Here is a 23,125-nt window from a genome sequence, read left to right on the forward strand (position 1 = left end):
AACGCTAATATTTCGCTGATTTTCAACTCAGCATCATCAGAGCACAACACACATGTAAACGCGACAGTGAGTGAGTGAAACAATATAATTACAAAAGATCTAAAGTCCTATTTTTGGCGCCCTTTAACGAAAAAAAAAAAAAAGGCAGCAGTTATCCAGGAGTTTTTCTTAGGATAACCGTCTCCCAAATTTTTGGCAAATTAATGCAACCATATATTTGTTAAGGTTGGGAGAATTCTTCAAAGCCATTGCTGACTCAAAAAATAATCTTTCAGATCTATAACGACTCCTAAATAGCACATTCGTTTTCCTCCATCTAATCCTGTGTGAAGGAGTGTCCAAAGAGTGGAAACATGGCCTTCGCACCACCTTCAAGCCTCATGTCAAGCTGGCAACTCTGATCCTCTCGCCAAAGGATAAACTTCACCCTTTAGCACACCCAGGAGTGTATGAAGTTCCATGTGACTGTGACTTGGCCTATTATGGGCAAACAGGAAGATCAGTGAACATCCGCCTGCAAGAACATGAAAGATACATTCGCTACTATTACTATGGCAAGTTGGGACTGGCAGACCACGCTTTGGACACTCCTTCACACAGGATTAGATGGAGGAAAACGAATGTGCTATTTAGGAGTCGTTATAGATCTGAAAGATTATTTTTTGAGTCAGCAATGGCTTTGAAGAATTCTCCCAACCTTAACAAATATGGTTGCATTAATTTGCCAAAAATTTGGGAGACGGTTATCCTAAGAAAAACTCCTGGATAACTGCTGCCTTTTTTTTTTCGTTAGAGAGCGCCAAAAATAGGATTTTGGATCTTTTGTCTTTTGCAATTATATTGTTTCACTCACTCACTGTCGCGTTTACATGTGTGTTGTGCTCTGATGATGCCGAGTTGAAAATCAGTGAAATATTAGCGTTAATAAAACATTTTTGTGATAAAAGTGTTTGTGGTGTTGTTAATACCGTGAAAAATAAGTCATGAATAACCATCAACGCCTAAGCTTATCAGTTAGATTAACAGAGAATGTAGTGAGCAGTTTCCTTAAAAAAAAAAAAAATGCATTTCCTATAGTGATTCCTACAGAAGCATTGTAGGAAAGTTACGGATCTAGCAATGAAAACAAAGAGTTTGTCATGAGGTAATTAGCATAGGCATATGTAGTGGAGTTATTGTCTTTCTTGATGTGTTTCACAGTGACGAAATAATGTTTCCAAAGTGGGAAGAGAACCGAAGATTTTAGGGGTTGGAATCGAGCGAGTGAGGTAATTAAAATATTAAGTAATGTGAATGTTAATAATGCTGTGGATAGATAATATTTTGCAATGTTGCTTTAGGGGAATGTGCTAGCAAATTAATAGTTCACTTGACTTCATTATTTATGTCTTGTTGTTCGAACAGTGCATAGGACTCGCACAAAAGCAAACGCGTTGAATTATACAATTTTGAGTTATTTGGTTGTTGATGAGATAGTAAGATAAAAATTGAATGACAAATTAGCAGGGATGTTAGTGAATTATAGTTGCATTTGTTTATCATTTTTGCACACGAGGTTGCAGAAATGTGTATCACATCAGTGCAAGGTGTGACAAGTGGTCGAGGATAAAGAAGGGGATTGTTGTGTTTCTTGAACAGCTGGAGGGTGTAGATGAGAATAGCTGTTGGCAGTGGTGCACCGAGGGAGGGGGCCAAGGGGCCCTGCCCCCCCCCCCCCCCCAAAGAAAAAGGGGAAAAAAACACTAGAAAATTTTCCAAAAATCTTTTCCTAATTAAACTTCTTTTTTTTTTTTTTTATTATTTATGTTGTGTCTTATATTTCTATACTATTTATGAATTAGCAGTCACATAAAGTGGGAATACCCTATAGCTCACGGGAATCCCAGTCGCTGTGAACGCAAGGCAAATGAAGTAGTGCCCTTGCAGATGGAGCGCTACTTCATTTGCCCGAGTCGGGCCAGAGGAGATCACGGGTATCATGTATTGGCAATCACTGCAGATGCTCGGTCATAGGTCGTATGCAATGTAGCGTGCATTCTCAATTCATCTACTCAACTCTCCACCCCCCCCCCCCACCAAGATTAAATCATGAGTGCCCCTCCCCCCAATTAAATCTTGAATGCTTAGCTCCCCATCCAAAATTAAATCCTGAGTGCACTACTGGCTGTTGGAGCAGAAGAGTAGATGGAATGAAAGATAAATTGGTGGAGTAGATTAAACTGGACATTGGACAGATGCCGACCAATCACTGATCGTGTGTTTACAGTTTCAAGAAGTGTAGAGCAATGATGGTGGCCAGTTTAGCAAAACAGCCATTAAACCACCCATAAAAACAGAATGCCTATGAGAAAGTAACTGGAACATGTCTTAGAGCGAGAGAGACAGACATTGTGAGGAGGTGAAATCATGTGGATTATTTTCCCCTGTCAAGCATGTTTAGGGAAGCTCTTGGTACATTTTGGTAGTACCTATACACCAGGGGTGTCAATAACGTCTATCGTGATCTACGGGTAGATCACATAATGCTTTGGGGTCGATTGCAAATTTATTTTGACTCAATTTTCAAAATAATATATGAGTCCAAATACGATAAAGCAAATATATATTGTTAACTTATTTATCAAATAATAATCTATATTATGGTTCTATTTAAAATTTACATTAATTAAAAACTTAAAATAAATATTTTTTGTACAATAATTTGATTATATTAAATTGAATTTTATTTCAAAAATTTCAATAGAAAAATTACAAATATTAGTTAAAAATATTAAATTTCCCGCTATGAGACTTTTGTTTTGGAGCGTACTTGGAAATGTATGTGCCCTCTTAGACACACACCCACTTTGGGTTTTTGTTCGCTTTGATGCATTGTATAAACATAACACGTGAAGCTCGATGTATAAACGATAGCAGTATTATAAACTCAGTTGTTTGTTTTATGCTAGTGCTCTGCTACAAGTTTAAAATTTGAAGTTTAAAGTGTTTTAATATAATTTAAAATTGTACCATCATGACTACTATGAAAAAAAGCAAAGACATATCACTATCATCAAGAGTGGGAACATGATTATTTCTTGATTATGATCAAAGACAAATGTTGTTGTTTGATTTGCAATGGAAGTGTTTTTCTGCCAAAAAAAGGGAACTTGGAACGACACTTTAAATCGGTGCATAGCAGCTATGAAACAGTGTATCCACGTAACAGTGATTTACGAAAAAGTCAAAATTCAAGAATCGAAGAAAAGTTTGTCATCACAGCAGTTATGTTTCATTAAAATAATATTGAACTCAGAGGCAGCAACAACTGCATCGTTAAGAGTGAGCCATATTCTTGCCAAACATAAGAAACCTTTAGCGATGGTGCAATTTTTAAAAAAGCATTTCTTGCAGCAGCTGAATCGTTGTTTTGTAATTTTGAAAATAAATCAGAAATAGTTGCTGCTATCAACAAAATACAGTTATCATGAAATACAGTTGCTAAACGAGTAGAAGAAATAAATTAAATTAAATTAAATAGAAGAAAATAAACTAAAAGAGCAACTAATACAGGATATTAAAGATTGTCCGGCCTTTTCACTTCAGTTGGACACATCTACTGATGCAGTTGACATCGCCCAAATTATTATTTTTATTAGAATGGTTTTTAGACTTTTCTACTAAAGAAGAAGAATTACTTATTATCATTCCATTAAAGGGGGCAAACATGGGGTGAAGATATATTTATCAGTTTTAAGAGTTACAGCAAGACCATTCAGCTGCCTCTTTATAAATTAATGTCAATTACCACAGACGGAGCACCAGCTTTAACAGGTCATGGCAACGGTTTTATCACGCTATGTTTTTCCTAATTTCTTACGGTATCATTGTATTATACATCAACAAGTGCTGTGTGCTAAAGTTTTAAATATGAAAGAATTTATGAACATAGCTTTCAAGATTTCCAATTCAATTCAGGCAAAAACTCTGCAAAGGCTCTTTTTAAGTTGCAAATGGAATAAAGTAATAATGATGGACCTTCTGAGCTGCGTATGCATACTGATGTCAGGTGGTTAACTCAGGGCAAATTTCTTCAAAGATTTAGGGATTTAATTGAAAAAAATTAAACAATTTCTTGCCGATAGGGGCGACGAATACGAACAGTTAAAAGATGATATTTGGCTATTGGATTTAGCATTTTTGACCGACATAACCAGTAAATTAAATGAATTAAACCTAGAATTTCAGGGTCCTGGAATAATAATTTTTGATATGATTAGTTCTATCAATGCTTTTAAAGAAAAATTGAATCAACTGATAGTGAAGCCTGAAAATAACAATTTATGTAATTTTCCGAATATGACTGCACAATTAAGTTGTTCTGCCTTTTCTAATTTCAACGGAAATAAATATATTGGTAAAATTCCTAAAGTAATTGCAGAATTTGACGACCGCTTTCAGGATTTCAAGAAACTTGAGAATATAATTCTTTTCGTGAGTTTTCCATTTGATACCAACGTAAAGCCAGAAATAATAGCAGGAAACCTTCCTTCTATTTTTGATATGCTTATTGTTATGCTAGAAGAAGAAATAATAACAATAAGAAATGATGTCTACATCAAAGCAAGGGCACACGAAGAGAGATTTTGGAAATATTTACCGGAATGCAAGTATCCCAACTTAAGAAAATGTGTGGAAATATTTATGCATGTTTTAGTTCGACATACTTGTGCGAATCGGCATTTTCACAAATGAACATTATTAAGTCAAAATATTGTACCACATTAACATGCGAGCATTTGGAGTCATGTTTGAGAAATGCATTGACTAATTACACACCAAATTACGCAAAAATTGTGAACTCGTTGCAGTGTAGAATAAGTAATGCTGGTTCATCAGGAAGTTCAAAATGAAATGTTTATTTTAATCAGTGTGGTAAAAAACTGCAATATTCTTTTAAGCATTATAACTAATTAATATTACGATAATTATAATAATAATTAAAAGAAACACACGTATTAACCACAGTGAAAATTATTTAATTGTAAATATTTCAAAAGATAAATAGTCAATTTATCTAACCGTCCACTAACAAAAGATGAATTAAATGTTCTAGCAAGAGGCCATAAATTTGCGATTTCACCGAAATGTTTCCTATATTTAGACTTCATACATAATATAGAAAGAAACATTGAAGCCAACAGACTTAGTTTTGAAGTAGCTTAAGTTACGTAAAGTTAAAACACGTTACGCACGTTTAATGAGATTCTATTGTAATAAGCATGCGCCCTAACTGTATGTTCTTCCTATTATTGTTTTAAACTACTGTACTGATGATGTCCTAAGATGCTTAGGTTGAAATATTTACAATTAAATAATTTTCACTGGTTAATACGTGTGTTTCTTTTAATTATGATTGCACCACAGGTTTCGTTATTTAAAAAAATTATAATAATATATTGTAATGATAATAATACGTTTCCCATATTTAGACTTCATACATAATATAGAAAGAAACATCGAAGCCAACAGACTTCGTTTTGAAGTAGCTTAAGTTACATAAAGTTAAAACACGTTACGCACGTTTAATGAGATTCTATTGTAATAATCATGCGCCCTAACTGTATGTTATTCCTATTATTGTTTTAAACTACTGTACTGATGATGTCCTAAGATACTTAGGTTGAAATATTTACAATTAAATAATTTTCACTGTGGTTAATACGTGTGTTTCTTTTAATTATGATTGCACCACAGGTTTCGTTATTTAAAAAAATTATAATATATTGTAATGATAATAATATGTTGTAATGATAAATAATATTACGATAATTTTTTCTTTGTGTAAACATAAATTAGAAATCTTATACCTTATACTCCAATTTTGAAAAAGGTAGATTGCAGGTATATCTGTATGGACAATGTAGATCTTATGCAAACATTAGTTGACAACCCCGCTATACACCATATTTCTGAGGATGGTATTTATTAGCAGTATTCTGTGATTGGTTAGATTGGAATTTATATAATGTTAGCAGATGTAGTAGTGAGATTTACTGTTTTTGAGTTGGAAAGGGACCCTTTTTTTTTTTTTTTTTTTTAACTGAATACGTTGTGAATGCAATTTGTTTGCACTGGAAAGGTTAGAGATATAAGTCATCCCAAGAAAACTGATCCTGCCTAGAGATCTGAGTATTATCAAAAGTAAGGGGAAATAAAGTAATGATAAAATTATTATCAAGTAACAAAATGACACATTAGAAAAAATAATGTTGTTGAGTTGTTTGGATGGTGAATGTGGGCCTCACAACTCGAGAATGAGGAAAATGAAAATGTCTGGGAAAGGAGATATTTGCTATCTTCTACTTCAAATGTAAATTTAATTCTTGAGTTTACTGAGTTAGTTTTCGTAAGACATTCATGAAGTCTGGAGAAGGAACAGTTCCATACATCAAAAACATCATCGTATCTATATCAAATAAATGGCTAAGGAGAAAAACTGTTGAATATGTTCAAATTGTTCCATAAAATTTATTAGAATGGGGGAATTAGGAAACTCCTTTGCATTTCCTTCTATCTGTTTTATAAAGTTTATTTTGACAACAAAAGTAACCTGAATTTATGACAAATTCGAGTAATTTACAATATCAGTAGGAAAATCATGCCATCAGCTAGCAGAATGTTTATGAATAGTGAAACTGCATTTGAACTGGTGGGTTGTAAAGATAATCTTGATATTTTTATTCTTCTGAATTTTTAATGAAAGAAGAAGAATAATTTCCTTTAAATGCAGAGAGAAGGGTTGACAGACGGTTTGACAACTATGAGAGTGCTGTTTTAACTTTATGCTGAATGAAATGGCATTATGGAATTGTTATTAAAACTTTTCTTCTTCTCTTACATTTGATAAATCTATAGAATTATTTCTCTTCTAGGGATAATTTTAATCTTCAGTTTTTGTTATTCTAATCTTGTTACAGTTACTGCCTCTTCAGCATCCATGAAATTGGATTTTCTCATTTGGTCCTCTGAACAGCTGTTAATCCTATGCGAATCAAATCCATGCAACCATTTAATACTCTCATTATGTCTGGGATAGTTATCTTAAGAGCATCTTAATTGTTAACATGGTATAGAAAAGAGCACTTAAATTCATTAACCTAACTGCTCTTAATGGATGAGCTGTCTTTTGTTAGTCACTCCATTCTCTTTCACACAGTTGTTTTGTTTTATACATTTTCTCCAGTTTACCATTCATCAGAATTGGCACCGATAATTCTTTCACTTTCTTCTGCATATGTTAATATGTGCAGTACTAGTTTGTCTCTTATACAGATTAACTCTGTACACATGAAACAGTAATGTATTTTTTGTTCCCCCTCTCCAACCTCCACTCCCCAAAAAATAGAAGGTATAAATTTCTTATGTATTTCCTGCTTTTTAATCTGAGGTGCTAGCAAGTTCTTATTTCCACCTGTCTATACTACCAATTTATTAGGGCAGTCTCTCATGTTTGAGATCACCATTAATAATAAAATGTTTGGGTGATTTTTCAAATGGCAAAGCAGGAATTTTGGGAACATCATTCACCACAATCCCTGCACTCGCCACACATTATAGGAATGTGTGGCGAGTGCAAGGATTGTGCAATAGTTTCAGTACAACACCATTGTGGCATTAAGGTGAATTTCCTGTGATGATGATAATAAATGGAGATATTTTAGTTTTTAATAATGTGTATTTGTTTTTATTAAGAACACTTTTCTTTTTTTTTTTCCAGCTTTATCATGGGTGTGCCAAAGTTTTATCGCTGGATAAGTGAACGATATCCTTGCCTTAGTGAGATAGTAAAAGAGTATGATATTCCTGAATTTGATAACCTCTATTTGGATATGAATGGCATTATTCATTTGTGTTCTCATCCTAATGATGATGATCCTCACTTTAGGATTTCAGAAGATAAAATATTCAAAGATATTTTACATTATATTGACTTTTTATTTCGAATGATCAAGCCAAGAAAAGTGTTTTTTATGGCAGTTGATGGTGTTGCTCCTCGTGCAAAAATGAACCAGCAGAGAGGAAGGAGATTCAGATCAGCCAAAGATGCAGAAGAACTTGAAAAACTTGCATTAAGTAGAGGGGAGAAACTTCCAACAGAAGCAAGGTTTGATTCAAACTGTATTACACCAGGTACTCAGTTTATGGCACGTTTACATGAACAGTTAAAGTATTTTGTTATAATGAAGATCTCAACAGATAAAATGTGGCAGGATATTAGAGTTTATTTATCTGGTCATGAAACACCTGGAGAAGGTGAGCATAAAATTATGGATTTTATTAGATATGAGAAATCACAATTAGATTATGATTCTAATACAAGACATTGTCTTTATGGTCTAGATGCTGATTTGATTATGCTAGGATTATGTTCTCATGAACCTCATTTTTCTCTTCTTAGAGAAGAGGTGCAGTTTGGTAGGAGAAATCAGAAAAAGTCTGCTGTACCTGAAGAAACTACATTTCATCTCTTGCATTTGTCTCTTATGAGGGAATATCTTGATTTTGAATTCTCTTCATTAAAATCAAAACTTTCATTTAATTATGAGTTAGAGAAAATTATAGATGATTGGGTGCTTATGGGCTTTCTTGTAGGAAATGATTTTATTCCACACTTGCCACAATTTCACATACACTGTAATGCACTTCCAAAATTGTATAAGGCATATATTGAAGTCCTACCTACTTTAAAAGGATATATAAATGAGAGCGGATATTTGAATTTGGAGAGGTTTGAAAAATATGTTAATTACCTTTCCCAGCTGGACTATGATAGTTTCAATGAATTTAATCCCAATTTCAAATGTTTAGAAAGTAATACTGAACCAAAATGGAAGGAAAACAAAGGGAATGAAAAACACGAGCTCGGTCGTGTTTTTGAAACTTTGATAATTGATGATAAACAGAATCAGATTTCTGAAGAACAGTTTAGTTCTGATGAAAGTGATAGTGATGAACTTAGTGCATTTGAATTTATACAGCACAAAAGGCATTATTACATGGATAAACTCGATTATAAGAATGTTACTCCTGAAGTGCTTCAAGAACAAGCATACTGTTATATAACAGCTATTCAATGGAATCTTCATTATTATTATAATGGTGTAATATCTTGGAGTTGGTTTTATCCTCACCATTATGCCCCATATATTTCAGATGTGAAAGACTTCAAAGAACTAAAATTTTACTTTGAGAAAGGAAAACCTTTTCTTCCTTTTCAACAGTTGCTTGCTGTTTTACCTGCAGCAAGTAAGCAGCTACTTCCAGAATCTTATCAGAAACTTATGTGTGATGAAAGTTCTCCACTTAAAAGGTATTATCCAACTGAATTTATGACAGATTTGAATGGAAAAAGACAAGAATGGGAAGCAGTAGTTCTTATACCATTCATAAATGAGGACTTATTGTTGGAATGTGCATTAGATGCAGATAGTAAATTAATCACTGAAGAAAAATCTCGCAATAAACATGGGCCACACTTGTTGTATACTTATTCTAATAAATCTTTGGGTCTCTACAAAGCACCACCTCCATATTGTTTTCCTGATATAGAAAACAGATATGCATATTGTGAAGAAATTCAACAAGACAGATTTCGATTACTTACACACCAGATTAAAAAGGGTTTGTGTGAAGGAGTGAAACAAGATGTGTATTTTCCTGGGTTTCCTACATTGAAACACATCAAGCATACAGCAGAATTAAGAAATGAAGAAGTGAAAGTATTTCAGGCAATTAGTCAAGGTGAGAATATGATGTTAACTATACAAGAACCAATACAGAAAGATATAAATACTGCAAAAAAGTTGGTTGGACAGTGCATTTATGTTGAATGGCCTCATTTAAATGAAGCATTTGTTGTTGCAGTGTCTGATGGGCATACTGATTATAGCATATCTGTTGATAAACAAGGAACTAGTGATATAAAAATTACAGAAAAAATGTTAACAAATGATGAGGCTGATGTGTGGAATAAACAAGCTCTATCTTTCAAGGAGCGTTATTATAATCGATTTGGTATATATACTGGTGAAATAAGCATTCTAGTTTATGCAAAACTTCTTACTGGTAGGAAATACACTTGTGATATTGATGGTAAAGTAGTATTGCAAAAACAGTGGAGTTCTGCGCCTGTTCCCTGTGCATTGCAGGTAACTGTTAAAGATATAACTGTCAGTGCTCCTGTTATAAAGGAATATAAAACTGTGGAGGAGTTATATGCTGTAGGTTCTGTGTGCTTTATGCTAAGTCATCCATATTATGGTTGCATGGGAGAAATTATAGAAGCTAAACCTCATTCTAATAAGGGGCGTTTATATATAAAATTTCACACTCCATCTGAACCAAGTTTATCTGAAGTTATAGCAAAGCAGAAATTTTATGCTTCTGACAATTACATGCCTGGTTTTTTGATTGGCCAGCATTTGGGTGTCTCAAGCCATCTTATTTCACGGATTACTGGCACATTGTTTGTTGATACTAGCCCTAAAGAGAGTATGAAACCAAATCATGTTAACATAGGATTAAACTTGAAATTCAATCAGAAGAATGAGGAAGTACCTGGCTATTCAAAGAAAAATGAAAATGGGTCATGGGCTTATTCAAAAAAAGCCCAGGAAATTCTAGATGAATATATAAAAAAATTTCCCATTCTTTTTGATAGACTGCCACAGTTAATTGAGAAAAGAGTTGTATATTTGGAAGATCTTTTTCCAGAGGGAAATGGAAAACACATTATACATGAAGTAACAACATGGTTGAAATTGCAACCTTGTATGGCCATAAGCCGACAGTCATGTGGAGCTGAAATATTAGATGAAGGAATAGTGAAAGAAATAGAGCAAACTGTAGATGAATTAAATAAAAGTGACCGTAAGAGTAACAGAAAGTATGCATTGATGCATGTGAAACCTCATCTGCTATATAGTCCCTATGCAATTTATGGAAGTTGTCTTCCTGATAGTACCACTGAATATACATTATTTGACAGAGTTGTCAATGTACGAACTACATCACCTGTGCCTTTGGGATTTAGGGGAACTGTCATTGGAATTTTAAGAGCTGAGAAAGAATCTGATTCTGTTTACAGTGTTCTTTTTGATAAAGAATTTTCAGGTGGTCTTTCAGTTCAGTGTTCATCATCTCGTGGATATCGTGTATCTTCTTCATCACTAATTAATATTTCACATGGAGAACGAATGCATGGTTCAAAGAAAAATACCTCTAGTTCCCAACATGGTGATGATGTACAAAATAAAGACAATTTAAACTATTTTGGAGGAAATTCTTCCCATCAAAAATTCTTGTGTAAGCCACCAAGAATGCAGGCATTTCCTTCTCAGCAGAAAAATATACTGTATAACAAGGACAGAAATTTTCCATCAGATAATTTAGATGGTTCACATCGTGTCTCTCATAAGGATGGTGAAAAGTCAGATGCTGGGGAATTTATTACACCTAAAATAAAATTTACCAATTCTAATTATAAGCACAGTCAGAAAAATCAAGAAACTGATAAACAAGATACTGATTTTCAGGCTTCTTGGGAAGAACTTAAACAAAAAACACCTGTTCATTCTGCACCACCAGTTACCCAGACTTCCACTAGTTCTAATCTTTATGGTCGTCAAGTATCTGTGGAAGAATTGTTTCAGAATGCAGCAGAAGCTATTGCAAAACGTCCAGTTGGAATGCATAAAGAGTACAGACCTTTGAAACAGAATTTGGTTAATTCTTCTCGTTCTGTAGATCATAATGCCATTAGATACCCAATGAAAACAAACTATGTAACAGAATTAATGAAGTTGGTCAATAACACTACTTGTGGTGCAGTTCCAGTATACAATTATTCAACAACAGGTCCAATGCAACTGCAACTAGCCGAAGTGGTTTTGCCAAATGGCAAGAAGTTCAACAGTAATCCATCAACAACTCGACAAGAAGCCTCAGAAAGTGCTGCTGAGCGAGCTCTTATTTATTTTAAAGCTACAAATCCACACTGGCAAGGTATACCTTTTAATAGTAACATACGTCCTCCATTTAATCATCTTTCATTTGCTGGTGGAAGACCTCCTCACCACCATCATACATCTAATTATGCTGTCCGTCCATCCATCCCACCAGTGCAGTTCACACCAAGAAGCGATATGCATTCAGATAACTTTAGTGTTTTACGTCATCCTTTACCCTGTTCTGACTATGTTGCACATATTCCTGAATCTTTTGTAATATATAATAAGAAGTTTCTAACAACAGATAGAAATGTTTCTTCACAGGATTTTACAAGTTTTAAAAGCAAAAACAACAGAGAGTATTGTGAGGCGGATAAATTCTCTGAACCTAGTGCATTTAAAGAAGTAAAAGAATCCTTTTCTCAGAATTTGAATTCTTCACAAAGTATGTTAAAGGAAAAATCTACAAATCATGATATGTTAAGTTCTGGTGGCAGAGAAATAAACAGAAATTCAGATCTTCGTCAGTTTATTCCACTCCAGGTTACAAAAAATACAAATGCCAAATGGGAAAAAGGTGGATCACGTAACATGTTGGAATGTAACTCACTTTCAAAACATTCTAAACATGAACAGCAATTTGATGTTGCAGATCTTAGTGATTTTCCTAAATTAGAGCAGAAGCAAACAGTTGCTGAAGCACAAATAAACCTTGAAACTGATGCAAAGATTTCAAAGAAAGACACACCTTCAAAAAAGAGTCGAAGAAAATCCAGATTAGCAGTTAAATTTGATAATATCCCATAATGTATTGGTAATCTGTATATAAGAAAAAAAAATGTTATTTAGGTTGACTAATTGTGAATAACTGTTATTGCTTAAATATGTGGAAACCTTGTCATAATTTGATGGAGTCTGAAAATGCATCATATATCCTATTGATTGTTCATATTGGCTCATATATCATTTGTTCAAAATTGCTCATATATCCTATTGATCTATGTGCAGAACAGTTTCCAAATTTTGCAAGCCATAATTCTTATTTTGTTTGAAGAAATATGTCTTCTTGCAGATGTCTTTCTTAAAGATTTCATATTGGCATAAAAGGATAAATAGATATTAAAAGTAATTAATCTACTTTTTGTATTTTATAGTATCAAAATTGAAATCCATGTAGACTTGAATGTTGCACTTGAACATTATATAGGTCAAACTATATAAGCTTTAATAGTGAAGTCAGTTTTTTTTTTATTAATATCTAAATGCTTTTACCTTGTTTCATTATAAAAAAAAATGGTTTGTTTTAAATGTTTGTATGTTGAGTTTAGTGGAATTTGTGCATGTATACTGCCAAAAAAAAAATATATATATATGCAGATACACATCTTTTAAAATTTTGGACAATTCCAAATAATTTAAGGATAATCTAAATACTGTTTTTCATACTAAATTACAGTAACTGTTGATTTTGCTTGTGTGCTGTCCTTAGTCAGTTTCCAAACTTTTCAGATGAACATGTAATTGTAAATGGGTGTGGTATGAATAGCATACTTTTTGGATTTTATTTTATGCCCTTATGAATTTAGGTAAAATGTGATAAATAGCAGTTTTATCTGAAACTTTTTATTATACAGCTTATCTGCCAAGGTAATCCCACAAAGCATAGTTATTTGTATTATTAAACCGTAACCAGTCTAATCAAGGTTTAATTAGACTGTGAACAACTGGAGTTTTTTTTTTTTTTTTTTTTTTAAACTTGTTTAAAAAAATTGTTTTAGATTGTTAGTTAAAGTTATTAGAGTCAAAAATTGGAGAAAGGACATCAATACATTATCATAGGAAAAATTTCATTGTTAATGCAAGAAAGGACTGTATGCATATGCATATGTGAACACACACACACATTTATCTGCTGTATATTCCTTGGATCTTTATCTCGGTTGGTAATAACAAGGTTATAAAATCAAGATTTCATTAAAATATTAGGTGGCTTGATCTGCTTGGAAAATCATTTGTTTATGCTTTTTTTTTTTTTTGCTGTCTATATATTTGTTTTATAGTGAATGAACGATAATTTGAGAATCACTATTACGTTATATTATTTACATTATATTATGTGCAGATGGTTCCTTCCATGCACTGAAATAATGAGAATGATTTTGATTAACTGTATTTATTCTCATTGCATTTTGTGTGCATAATTTATGAATAATTAACATGGCCACTGTGAAGGCCATATTGCAGGAGACAACCAACATATTCAAATAAATATCATACTCAGTCTTTAAATGCATTTAAACAACCAGCCACAAACACCTGTGAAATCAGAAATCACTTCCAAACTCTTCTCCATCCTTCACTGATTTCCTCAACTTTTGTATGTCTCCTCACATTCTACTATGTTCAGAAATAGCTGTTTTATGAAGACATAACATTTGCTCATACTTGTTTGAATCCTGTTGAGGAAAAAACCTTTGTAGGCCTTTTAATTGATCTCATAGGAAGTTACCGAATTTTTCCATGTGCAAACTTGGAGTTTTTCTTTTTGCATAATAGGTACAAGTTTGAGCACATGCAGTTAACAGCCATAATATGCTGGATTCATAGCCTTAGTTGCTTTGATCATGGTAATTAATCCTAAAGTCATATGCTCTGTTGTAATCAGTGAAAAGATGCATTTTGTTGCCTTACTATAACTATCCTTGCTATTAAGAGAAATAACATCAAAAATGTCCATTGAAATTCAGCAGATAAGTAAAATCAAAGTTGTTCTTATTGCTTATAACATATTTATTTTACTGTTGTTATTCATAGAGTATGATTATCTGTGATTATGAATTTTGTATATGAATTAGAATCTGAACAGTTTTGTTAATTTAGTTAACAAAATAATTACAATAGATTTCCCATTAAAACAGTTAAGTTAGTTTGGGAATAAAATTTAATTTGTGATGAATATATAGCTTCTGATGTGTGAAAGCAAAATAAGATTGAATCAGTAAATGGAAATTAGTTCAATTGGTTAATTAAAGGTTTTAAAATCCCTGATGTGATTGGAAGAAATTTGTCTATTTCTTGGTTAAGCAGAAAGCAATTTTTCAGGAATGTGATGGATGTTTGAAGTACTTCTTTTTTAAATGAACATCTCTGTATATTGAAGTATCAGACTTACTGCATTGGAAAAAATAAAATAAAATATATGCATAAAAGTTGGGGATAGCATATTATTATAATTATTTATAAATGCTGTACATTTAATAGTAATATGGAATATTTTTTTTCAATAAATGTATTGCTGTTAGGTCAGTATACATCCTCTACTAGATTTAATTAGTTGTATGGAACATTGTTCCATATTACATTTGATTAGTTGTAACTGATGAATTTTTTTAAGGAATGAGGGAAGAAATAAAGTAACCTCATGATTGGGATGTTCATTTAATCAAACATGCCTTAAATCCTGCTTTATCCTCTTTCTTATTTCACTGAACTTTTTATAAGCTTATAGGTGTATATTAGTATAATAAGCAGTTCATTTGTAATTGCTTGCATAAAAGCAGTGAATAATTGTTATATGAGTCTATTCAGTCGTCTGTTCATAGGTCATATAAGTAATTTTCTGCCCTGTGATGTACTCTTCATTTAATCTACATTTGTCTCTTTTGTATTTAAAGACAAAGTAAATGGCACTGGCTTTTTGTATACTATGTACATGCTGAAAAAATAGTGTGGCTTTTTTTTTTCCAGATTCAAAGCATGCATTCTGTCACCATTTTAAAGTATTAAATTATAATATGACCGTTTCAAGTTTTTTTTTCTTTTTTGCTCAATATGCTTAGGTAATGAGTTAAGTATATCACATTTTCATATTTGTAATATATATTATCTTATACTATTGTGTATAGAAGAGAATGGAAATATTAAGTAAATACACATTTTAGAAGTTAATTTATTTAATTGCCAAGGCTGATTTTTTTTTTTTTTACCTGAAAATTCTTTCAAACTTAATCTAATCAGCATTCTTTGGGGTGGGTTTACTTATTAATAAGAAGTAAACTTGTACTAGACCTCCATGGAATTAGAAGACAAGATTCATCTTGGCAGGTTTAACCAGTAATATATCTGTCATATATTGCGTCTTAAATTTATTAATTTTCTAAACTTACAGTATAATTCTATGCATTATGTTCTCCTACCATTCTTAATGTTCAAAATCTGCTCATTCTCAGCATTCTATTTGCTCATCACATTTTTACACCTCACATGAATAACCCTCTCATTCCTTTCCTTCTTCTCTCCTACTCTGAATAATTCTTTCCTGTATCAATATGTTAAAAACTTTCTCATCAACTTAAATGTATATAATTTCTCCTCCACCTGGAACTGCAAAATACCAAACAGTCTTGATCAAATCTACCCTAAAGGCAACACTACAGCAAACCATCTATTATAATCAACTATTCCTGTGGTTTCTTGGAGTTTGCTCTAGTAAGAGTCAACTATAATTAGGAGTCCTATTGTCTTAGTTGCTTGTGTCTGGACTCCTTCCCCCTTTCCAGCAATTCCCTCTTCACCACAGATGTCAAATTTTTAGATAGATGTTCAGATGATGCAGATTCTTATCAATACCTTATATAATGGAATATCTTCCTTATTTCCACTTTCTGTAGCAACGTGTTGATCCTCTGAACTTCAATTTCTTATTGATGGTCAGCTCTCCAGATGCTGTATCTCATCCACCTCCTATAGCATAACTCCACCAGTACACCTTTTGCATTAACAACATTAAAATGTAACCCAATTCATTATGTCTACATTGCCAGCATATTTAAAATTATCTGAATGGGCATAACATCAGCCTTTATACCTCTCTTCAACTCTGTAGTATCAGCAAACAGCTGAATATTACCTTTCAAGTCACAATATCATTAACAAATAACATGAATAATAGTTGCAGTTCAAACACCAAACTCAATAGTATAGATTTTGTTTGTAGTAAATCGTAGTTTGTGTCCCAGAAAAGAGAGAGTGAAGGGAGATAAGTGCACCCAAATTGAGTTTCTGGCAAACAGTCTGTCTAGGCAATTTCAGGTCAGTCTTCTTTCCCTCTCATTATGTATTATCCATTTGTTTCCCTCAAGTTCAGAAATACCACACTGTATCTCCTTTTGTAGTAATTTGTCTTTGCATAAAATGCTAAATCTCTCATAACATTTCTAAATTAAACATCTCCTTGCTTGGTTGGCGCTTTCAAACCAGCAGGTTGTGGGTATGAATCTCACCATGAGCATTGGTGCACCCAAGGAGGGGGCCAAGGGGCCCTGGCTCCCCCTCCAAAACAAAAAGGAAAAAACACCAGAAAAATTTCTAAAAATCTTTCCCTGATTAAAATTAATTTTTTTTTTTAAATTTACGTTGTGTCGTGTCTTCTATTTCTATGCTACTTATGAATTAGTGGTCACATAAGGTAGGAATACCCTATAGTGCTGGAATCCTGGCCACTGTGAACGAAGTAGTGCTCAGCAGTACTTCGTTTGCCCGATCCGGGCCAGAGGAGATCACGGGTATCATGTATTGGTAATCACTGCAGATGCTCAGTCAGATCCCCCCCCCCCTCCAAAAAAAAGATTAAATCTTGAGTGCTCAGGCCTCCTCCAAGATTAAATCCTGAGTGTGCCACTGACCATGAGTATGGTTGTTTGTATATGTCTTTAGGTTATAGATGGATTTTATTACCTGATGTGAGACCACTACTCTGTTAATTAGAGACCAGAAGTGACGTGAAGTTATGTGCTATCTCCAGATTATCCAACCCATGCCCCATCCATGATTACTAATGTACAATAAGTTTCTGTACACTCTTCTGTGGATTAGATTCACAAATATGCTGATATTCACAAATTACAGTGTATATTAACCACCAATCTAATCAACTTCTCCAGCTACTACTTCAGAAATAGGCCTCTTCTTTATTGTGTATTTGGAAACTTTTTCTGCCACCATGTTTGTGCAGTAATGCTATTTTGCCTTCCTCCCACTTATTTTGTTGCAAAGGTCTTATTAAACATCCAGGTCAAGATCCACATTTTTGTATCATTCAGTATGTTTAGGCAACATCCTAAATGATACAAAAATATTTCATAATAACATCCCCCCCCCCCCCCAATGCACACACCACCACGCACAGTCTTATTAACATCGAGCCTGCTCTTATACCTTCACTTCATTTACGTAAACACCTTGAGAAAGTGTTGATTCCACTACATTATTTTCCTGCTCACTATGTAATGAAAATTGACCAATTGCATCCATGTTTTCTCTTTCTTTGTCATGCTTGTAACTTTTCAGCATCTTATCTCTCTTCATGCTTCTGATCAGCAGCTGTCATCTTAGACTTCTTCCACAACTTCTTTTCCATGTGCCATTCATCTTAATTCTTAGTACATATCATTATCCAACCACCACAGGAAGACGATTATCCAATGAGCAGACACTCATTGGTAAATTGAAGGGTAAGTAGTACTGAAGGTACTACTACTACTGCATGGTACTGTACCCTAAGTCAGTTGGCACAATAATCTATTCAAGAAGAGTTGGTTAATTTAAGATTTAGTTATTTGAAGTTAAATAACTTGAAATCACTGGTTGTTTCAAATGTATTTTAACCAGTCATCTTCTGTACTTATTACTTGTTATTCCATGATATTTAGCCTTTTGAAATCAGTCTTTGTTTGCCCTCTTGCTGGTGTGCCTGCATACATGGTGACGGGGAGAAATGTTGGCTTATAATATAAATATCTAAATAACTTTAGTTAGTTATTTATTACTTTTAGATGTGTGTATCTTCATTAAACAACAATAACATGAGTATTAGCCATATGAATAACTAGTTTTGTCTGAAATTGCTTTTATGAATTAATTTGTGTTGTTCCGAAGAATTCTGTGTTCTGTGCCAACTTAGCACTATACCAGTCTAGTCTGAATTGATAGGTCAATGCAACAAATGTAGCTTTGCTATTCATCAGTCCTCATCTCTTGATCAATATATAGAAGGTTATGCTTGCATGGCACTTGATATACGTTGGGGGGGGACAGTTTGTCTTTGGTGTGTGGGGAGGGGGAGGATACTAGACATTGTTGAACAAGTAGATAAATGAAACCTCCTGATGATTTTAGGAAATTGTTCTGAAATGCCAGATATAGCAAGAAAAGGGAAAATACATCATTCGATATGGACAGTAAGTAAAGATGGCACATAATAATCTGATTCTTGGGTAACTTTCAGACAGTTTCTGTCTTGTATGCTATTGGATGAAATTTTGTTGTGAGGTGGTATCAAATATTTTGGATTACTTAACAGCCTACCAACTTTTCAACAGACTCAAGTTTTTTTCATGTGTATCTCATTGTGTAGCAGATTTTGGGTGGCCACATTTATCAAGAAATGGATTGCTGTGAACACCAAAGCTATGTTCACTGCATCAAATGTCATACTTCTGGATCAGTCCAGCATGGTGTTGAAATTCACAAGAGCCATTTTCAGGCCCTCTTACATTGTCTTAATCCAAATTGAAATGTTGGATTAATTAAATATTCCAAAAGGTTGTGATTTTGAATTACATTAAGAGCTTACTTTAATTTATTTATATAATTTATATATATATAAAATCTCTTTTCAGTTAGATTCTTAGTTGTGATATTGCATTGCTCCTGGAGTGCAGCTTTCTAAATAAACCAGCAAATAAATAAATACTAAATAAACCAGCAATGTATTTTTGGTTCCCTTGTTTAAATAAGGAAAGAATAGCTTCTGGTTAAACTTCCATTCAGCCATTTCTTTCATTATATGCTGTTTCATATTCAAATGTAGTGATCATTTTCAGTCATCCTGAGCTTCAGTTAACTAATCAGCAAATTGATTTCCCAATCCAGCTAAATAATCGAGAGATTGCTTGTAGGTATATTAATTTGACTAACTTTTAAACCTTTTGTTGCTGGCAGGGCCTCCCTATGTGGGTGTGCAGGTTGTGCTCCTCACACAAAGGCACCTAATCAGGAGGGGCAGCATTTCATTAAAATTTTCATTTTAATTTACAAATTCTATTTTATGGGGGCGCTGAAATATAACTTTGAACAAAGGTGGCTCTGGTTGCTGGATTTTAGTAAGGCCCATGCATTTGTTCTAGTTTGTCATGAGTACAGATCTGATTCTGTATACAGTGATTGTGTGCATGTTTTTCAAATTTTCAACGGTGGTAGTTGTTTCCTACAGAGGCCCAAATTGTGTAGACATTTTCTTTAGGTTTCCCCGTGGCCCTCTAATATGGAAATTCAAAGCCCGTTTTTAAAAGGAAAACTATTGTAGATTAGCAATCTCGAGAAGTGTTTCCGGATTTTTAATTTTAAATCATATTTTTAAATAAAACAAATAGGAAAATTTCAATAACTGTAATTTTTTTCTTTGTTAAATAATGGACTGAAACTCGTGAAATACATATTCTGAAGTGTGTTATGCAGGGCGTTTCAAAAGGGGATATACAACTTTGAATGACGATAGAAGGTAAATACCGATAGGTGAACACTTTTTATTACCGTGCAAATGTAGCGAAACAAAGTTTGATATGACTGCCTCCAGTAATAATGCAGACGTCCCATCTAATCACTTTCTTTCCACAACCGGCAGAGCGTACCTGACGTAACTTCAGGTGGCGGCAGTAATTCTGGAACTTAGCTCATCCAAATTGGCTGGTAGTGGTGTTGTCACTCGATCTTTTGCAAGGTCCCACAAGAAAAAAATCTAACGGCGTAAGGTCGGGAGGAACGCGGTGGCAATGCTACAGGCCGTCCTTTGAAAACGGGTGTAGAGATACGACCTTGCGTCTGTCAGGTAATGAGGAGGCGCTCCATCTTGCTGGAAATGTAAGCGTCCGTCGTGGTCATTGTCGTCTAATTGTGGTATTAGATACCCTTGTAGCATGTCCAGATACGCCCACCAGTAACGGTAGACTGAAAAAAGAAGGGTCCATACACTTCTTGCTTATGGCGCAAAAAACGTAGCTTTTTGGGTGCCGCGAACATGTTCTATGATGGCTTGTGGATTTTCGCTTCCTCAAATTCTGCAGTTTTGAGTGTTTACTTGCCCACTTACGTGAAACGTGCACTCGTCACTGAAAACGATCGTGTCCAAAAAGTCCTCATTTTGTTCTATCCTACTCACAATTTCCGTACAGAAATCCTGGCGTGTCTTCTTATCTTCTTTCTTCAGATGTACGAGGGTAAATTTGTAGGGCCTTAAATGTGTAGCGCTGTCGTGAAACGCCACAGTCTCATGTGGAATTTCAATTTGACCGGTGTCTCCCGTCTGGTTGACTTTCCAGGGCTTCTCTGGAAATTTTGCCGAACCTCTTCCATAACAGCAGCATCGGCCTTCCCGTTGACCTTGGATGGCGCACAGAACAACCTATTTCCACAAAATTCTTGTGCCATTTCCGCACACAATAAAGCAGACCTCCTAGTAGGCGCACGATCTATTGTGTGCGGAAATTCCTGTGAACTTTGTTGCACACTTCGTTTTTTTTTTCCAAACCAAAACACACAACGTACTCACTGCACCATCTAAAGTCGCCATTTTAAAATGGTGTGACATATCACTCAATCTAGTGTTATTTGGTAATAAAGTTACGTGACCAAAAATTGATGTTTAATTACATTATGACACTGACTCAGTTTTTGTACGTCATCTGAGTTATTCTCTGTTCTGCAAAGGTGTATTAACCACTTTTGAAATACTCTGTTTAAAAATATATTGGTAATAAGTATGAAAAAGAAAAAGTATTAACGATTGAATCAGTTAAGAATGAATGAACGGTATATGTATGCCGAAAATTGTGTTGAAGAAACCAGGTCCTTTAGTTTAGCAATACGATGTAAGGTGCTTACAGAATTATCTGAAATAGTGCAAAACTAGTATTTTTATCTTGCTTTTAACTTCATCTATTTGTTTTTTTTCCTATAAATTGTCTGGATTAAAAAATAAAACTGAATTTATTGGCTTTATACATGTGCATTAGTTCAAATGTGTCAAATATCAAAGCCAAACATGGATTTATTGTAAATGATATAATCGAAATTGAGAATTTTCAAGAAAGAGATGATTTGTATGCTGTTTTTAACTAAATAAACCGTGAAGTATCTTGTGTTTCCATTTTCCTGTACAAACCCCTCCTAAACAAATAATTTAGTGATCACTATATAGTTGCAGTTTTTTGAGGATTCATTACACTAACATATACTAAGTAATGCAGTTTATTCGTTTAAGTCATACAACGACTTATTAGTTTAAATTTTTGGGTTTCTATACGCAAAAGCAATTTCATAGACACTGACTTGAAGTGTTGTATTCTCATATTTCAGATTTTCAATTTATAAGCAGCAAGTTCTAAAATCTTACATTTTTACATTTCTTTTCCCTTTAATTTTAAAAATTGATGGAATAGCAAAATTAGATATCATGAATTCCATTTAATTACATTATCTTGGATTTTAATATATGTTTTAATTTTTTTTTTTTTTCAAAATTAATGCTTATTCTTCATAACATGGAAAATTTTTTAACCCTTTGGTGTTTTAAATAAGTTGGATTTTCATGCGAAGAAACACTCAAGTTCTGAAAACACATTCGGGATAAGCCAAAAGAACGTAATACAAATGCTAACTCACTAGGAGATGAGAAAAAACAGTTAACACTCAAATTAATGCATTATCTTAACTGCAGAAATGATCTAAAGGCATGCAAAAAAAAAAAAAAAACTGGAATGCATCAGGCAAAGATAAATTGCGTGGGTTATTGGCTCAAATACACTGGTGTCCAAATCCAAAGAACGAACAATATTTCTGAACATTACAACCGCAAATTCAGACGAATCAGTTTGTGGCGATTTCGAGTAGAAAGCGGGTGCAGATTCAAATTTTCGAATCGCACGCGAAGAGTTTGCCTGGTAACACTCAACAGGATAAAAGACAAAAGGCAGTGCTAAGCGAATTGTTTGAAACAAGTTCTTTTCGTGAAGGAATGAAGTTGCAAACTCAAAGGCATCGTCTAGATGATTTCATGCTGTGAAGAATTATTGATGCCA

The 23,125-nt window shown here is 33.7% G+C and overlaps 1 protein-coding gene across 1 annotated transcript in view; it reads left to right on the top strand.

Annotated features, from left to right (window-relative positions):
* The window catches only part of pcm (5'-3' exoribonuclease pacman), a 57,624-nt gene extending 35,440 nt beyond the window's left edge, over window positions 1–22,184 (top strand). Inside the window, exon 2 of the mRNA XM_090397251.1 lies at window positions 7,760–22,184. Coding sequence (XP_090253377.1) covers window positions 7,767–12,797 — 5,031 coding nt within the window. The 5' untranslated portion in view covers window positions 7,760–7,766 and the 3' untranslated portion in view covers window positions 12,798–22,184. The remainder of the gene's footprint in view (window positions 1–7,759) is intronic.
* The last annotated feature ends 941 nt before the right edge of the window (window positions 22,185–23,125 follow it).

The sequence above is a fragment of the Typopeltis vanoorti genome, chromosome 8, assembly GCF_054136105.1.
Source record: "Typopeltis vanoorti isolate ZY-2024b chromosome 8, IOZ_Tvanoo_1.0, whole genome shotgun sequence".
Classification (NCBI taxonomy): domain Eukaryota; kingdom Metazoa; phylum Arthropoda; class Arachnida; order Uropygi; family Thelyphonidae; genus Typopeltis; species Typopeltis vanoorti.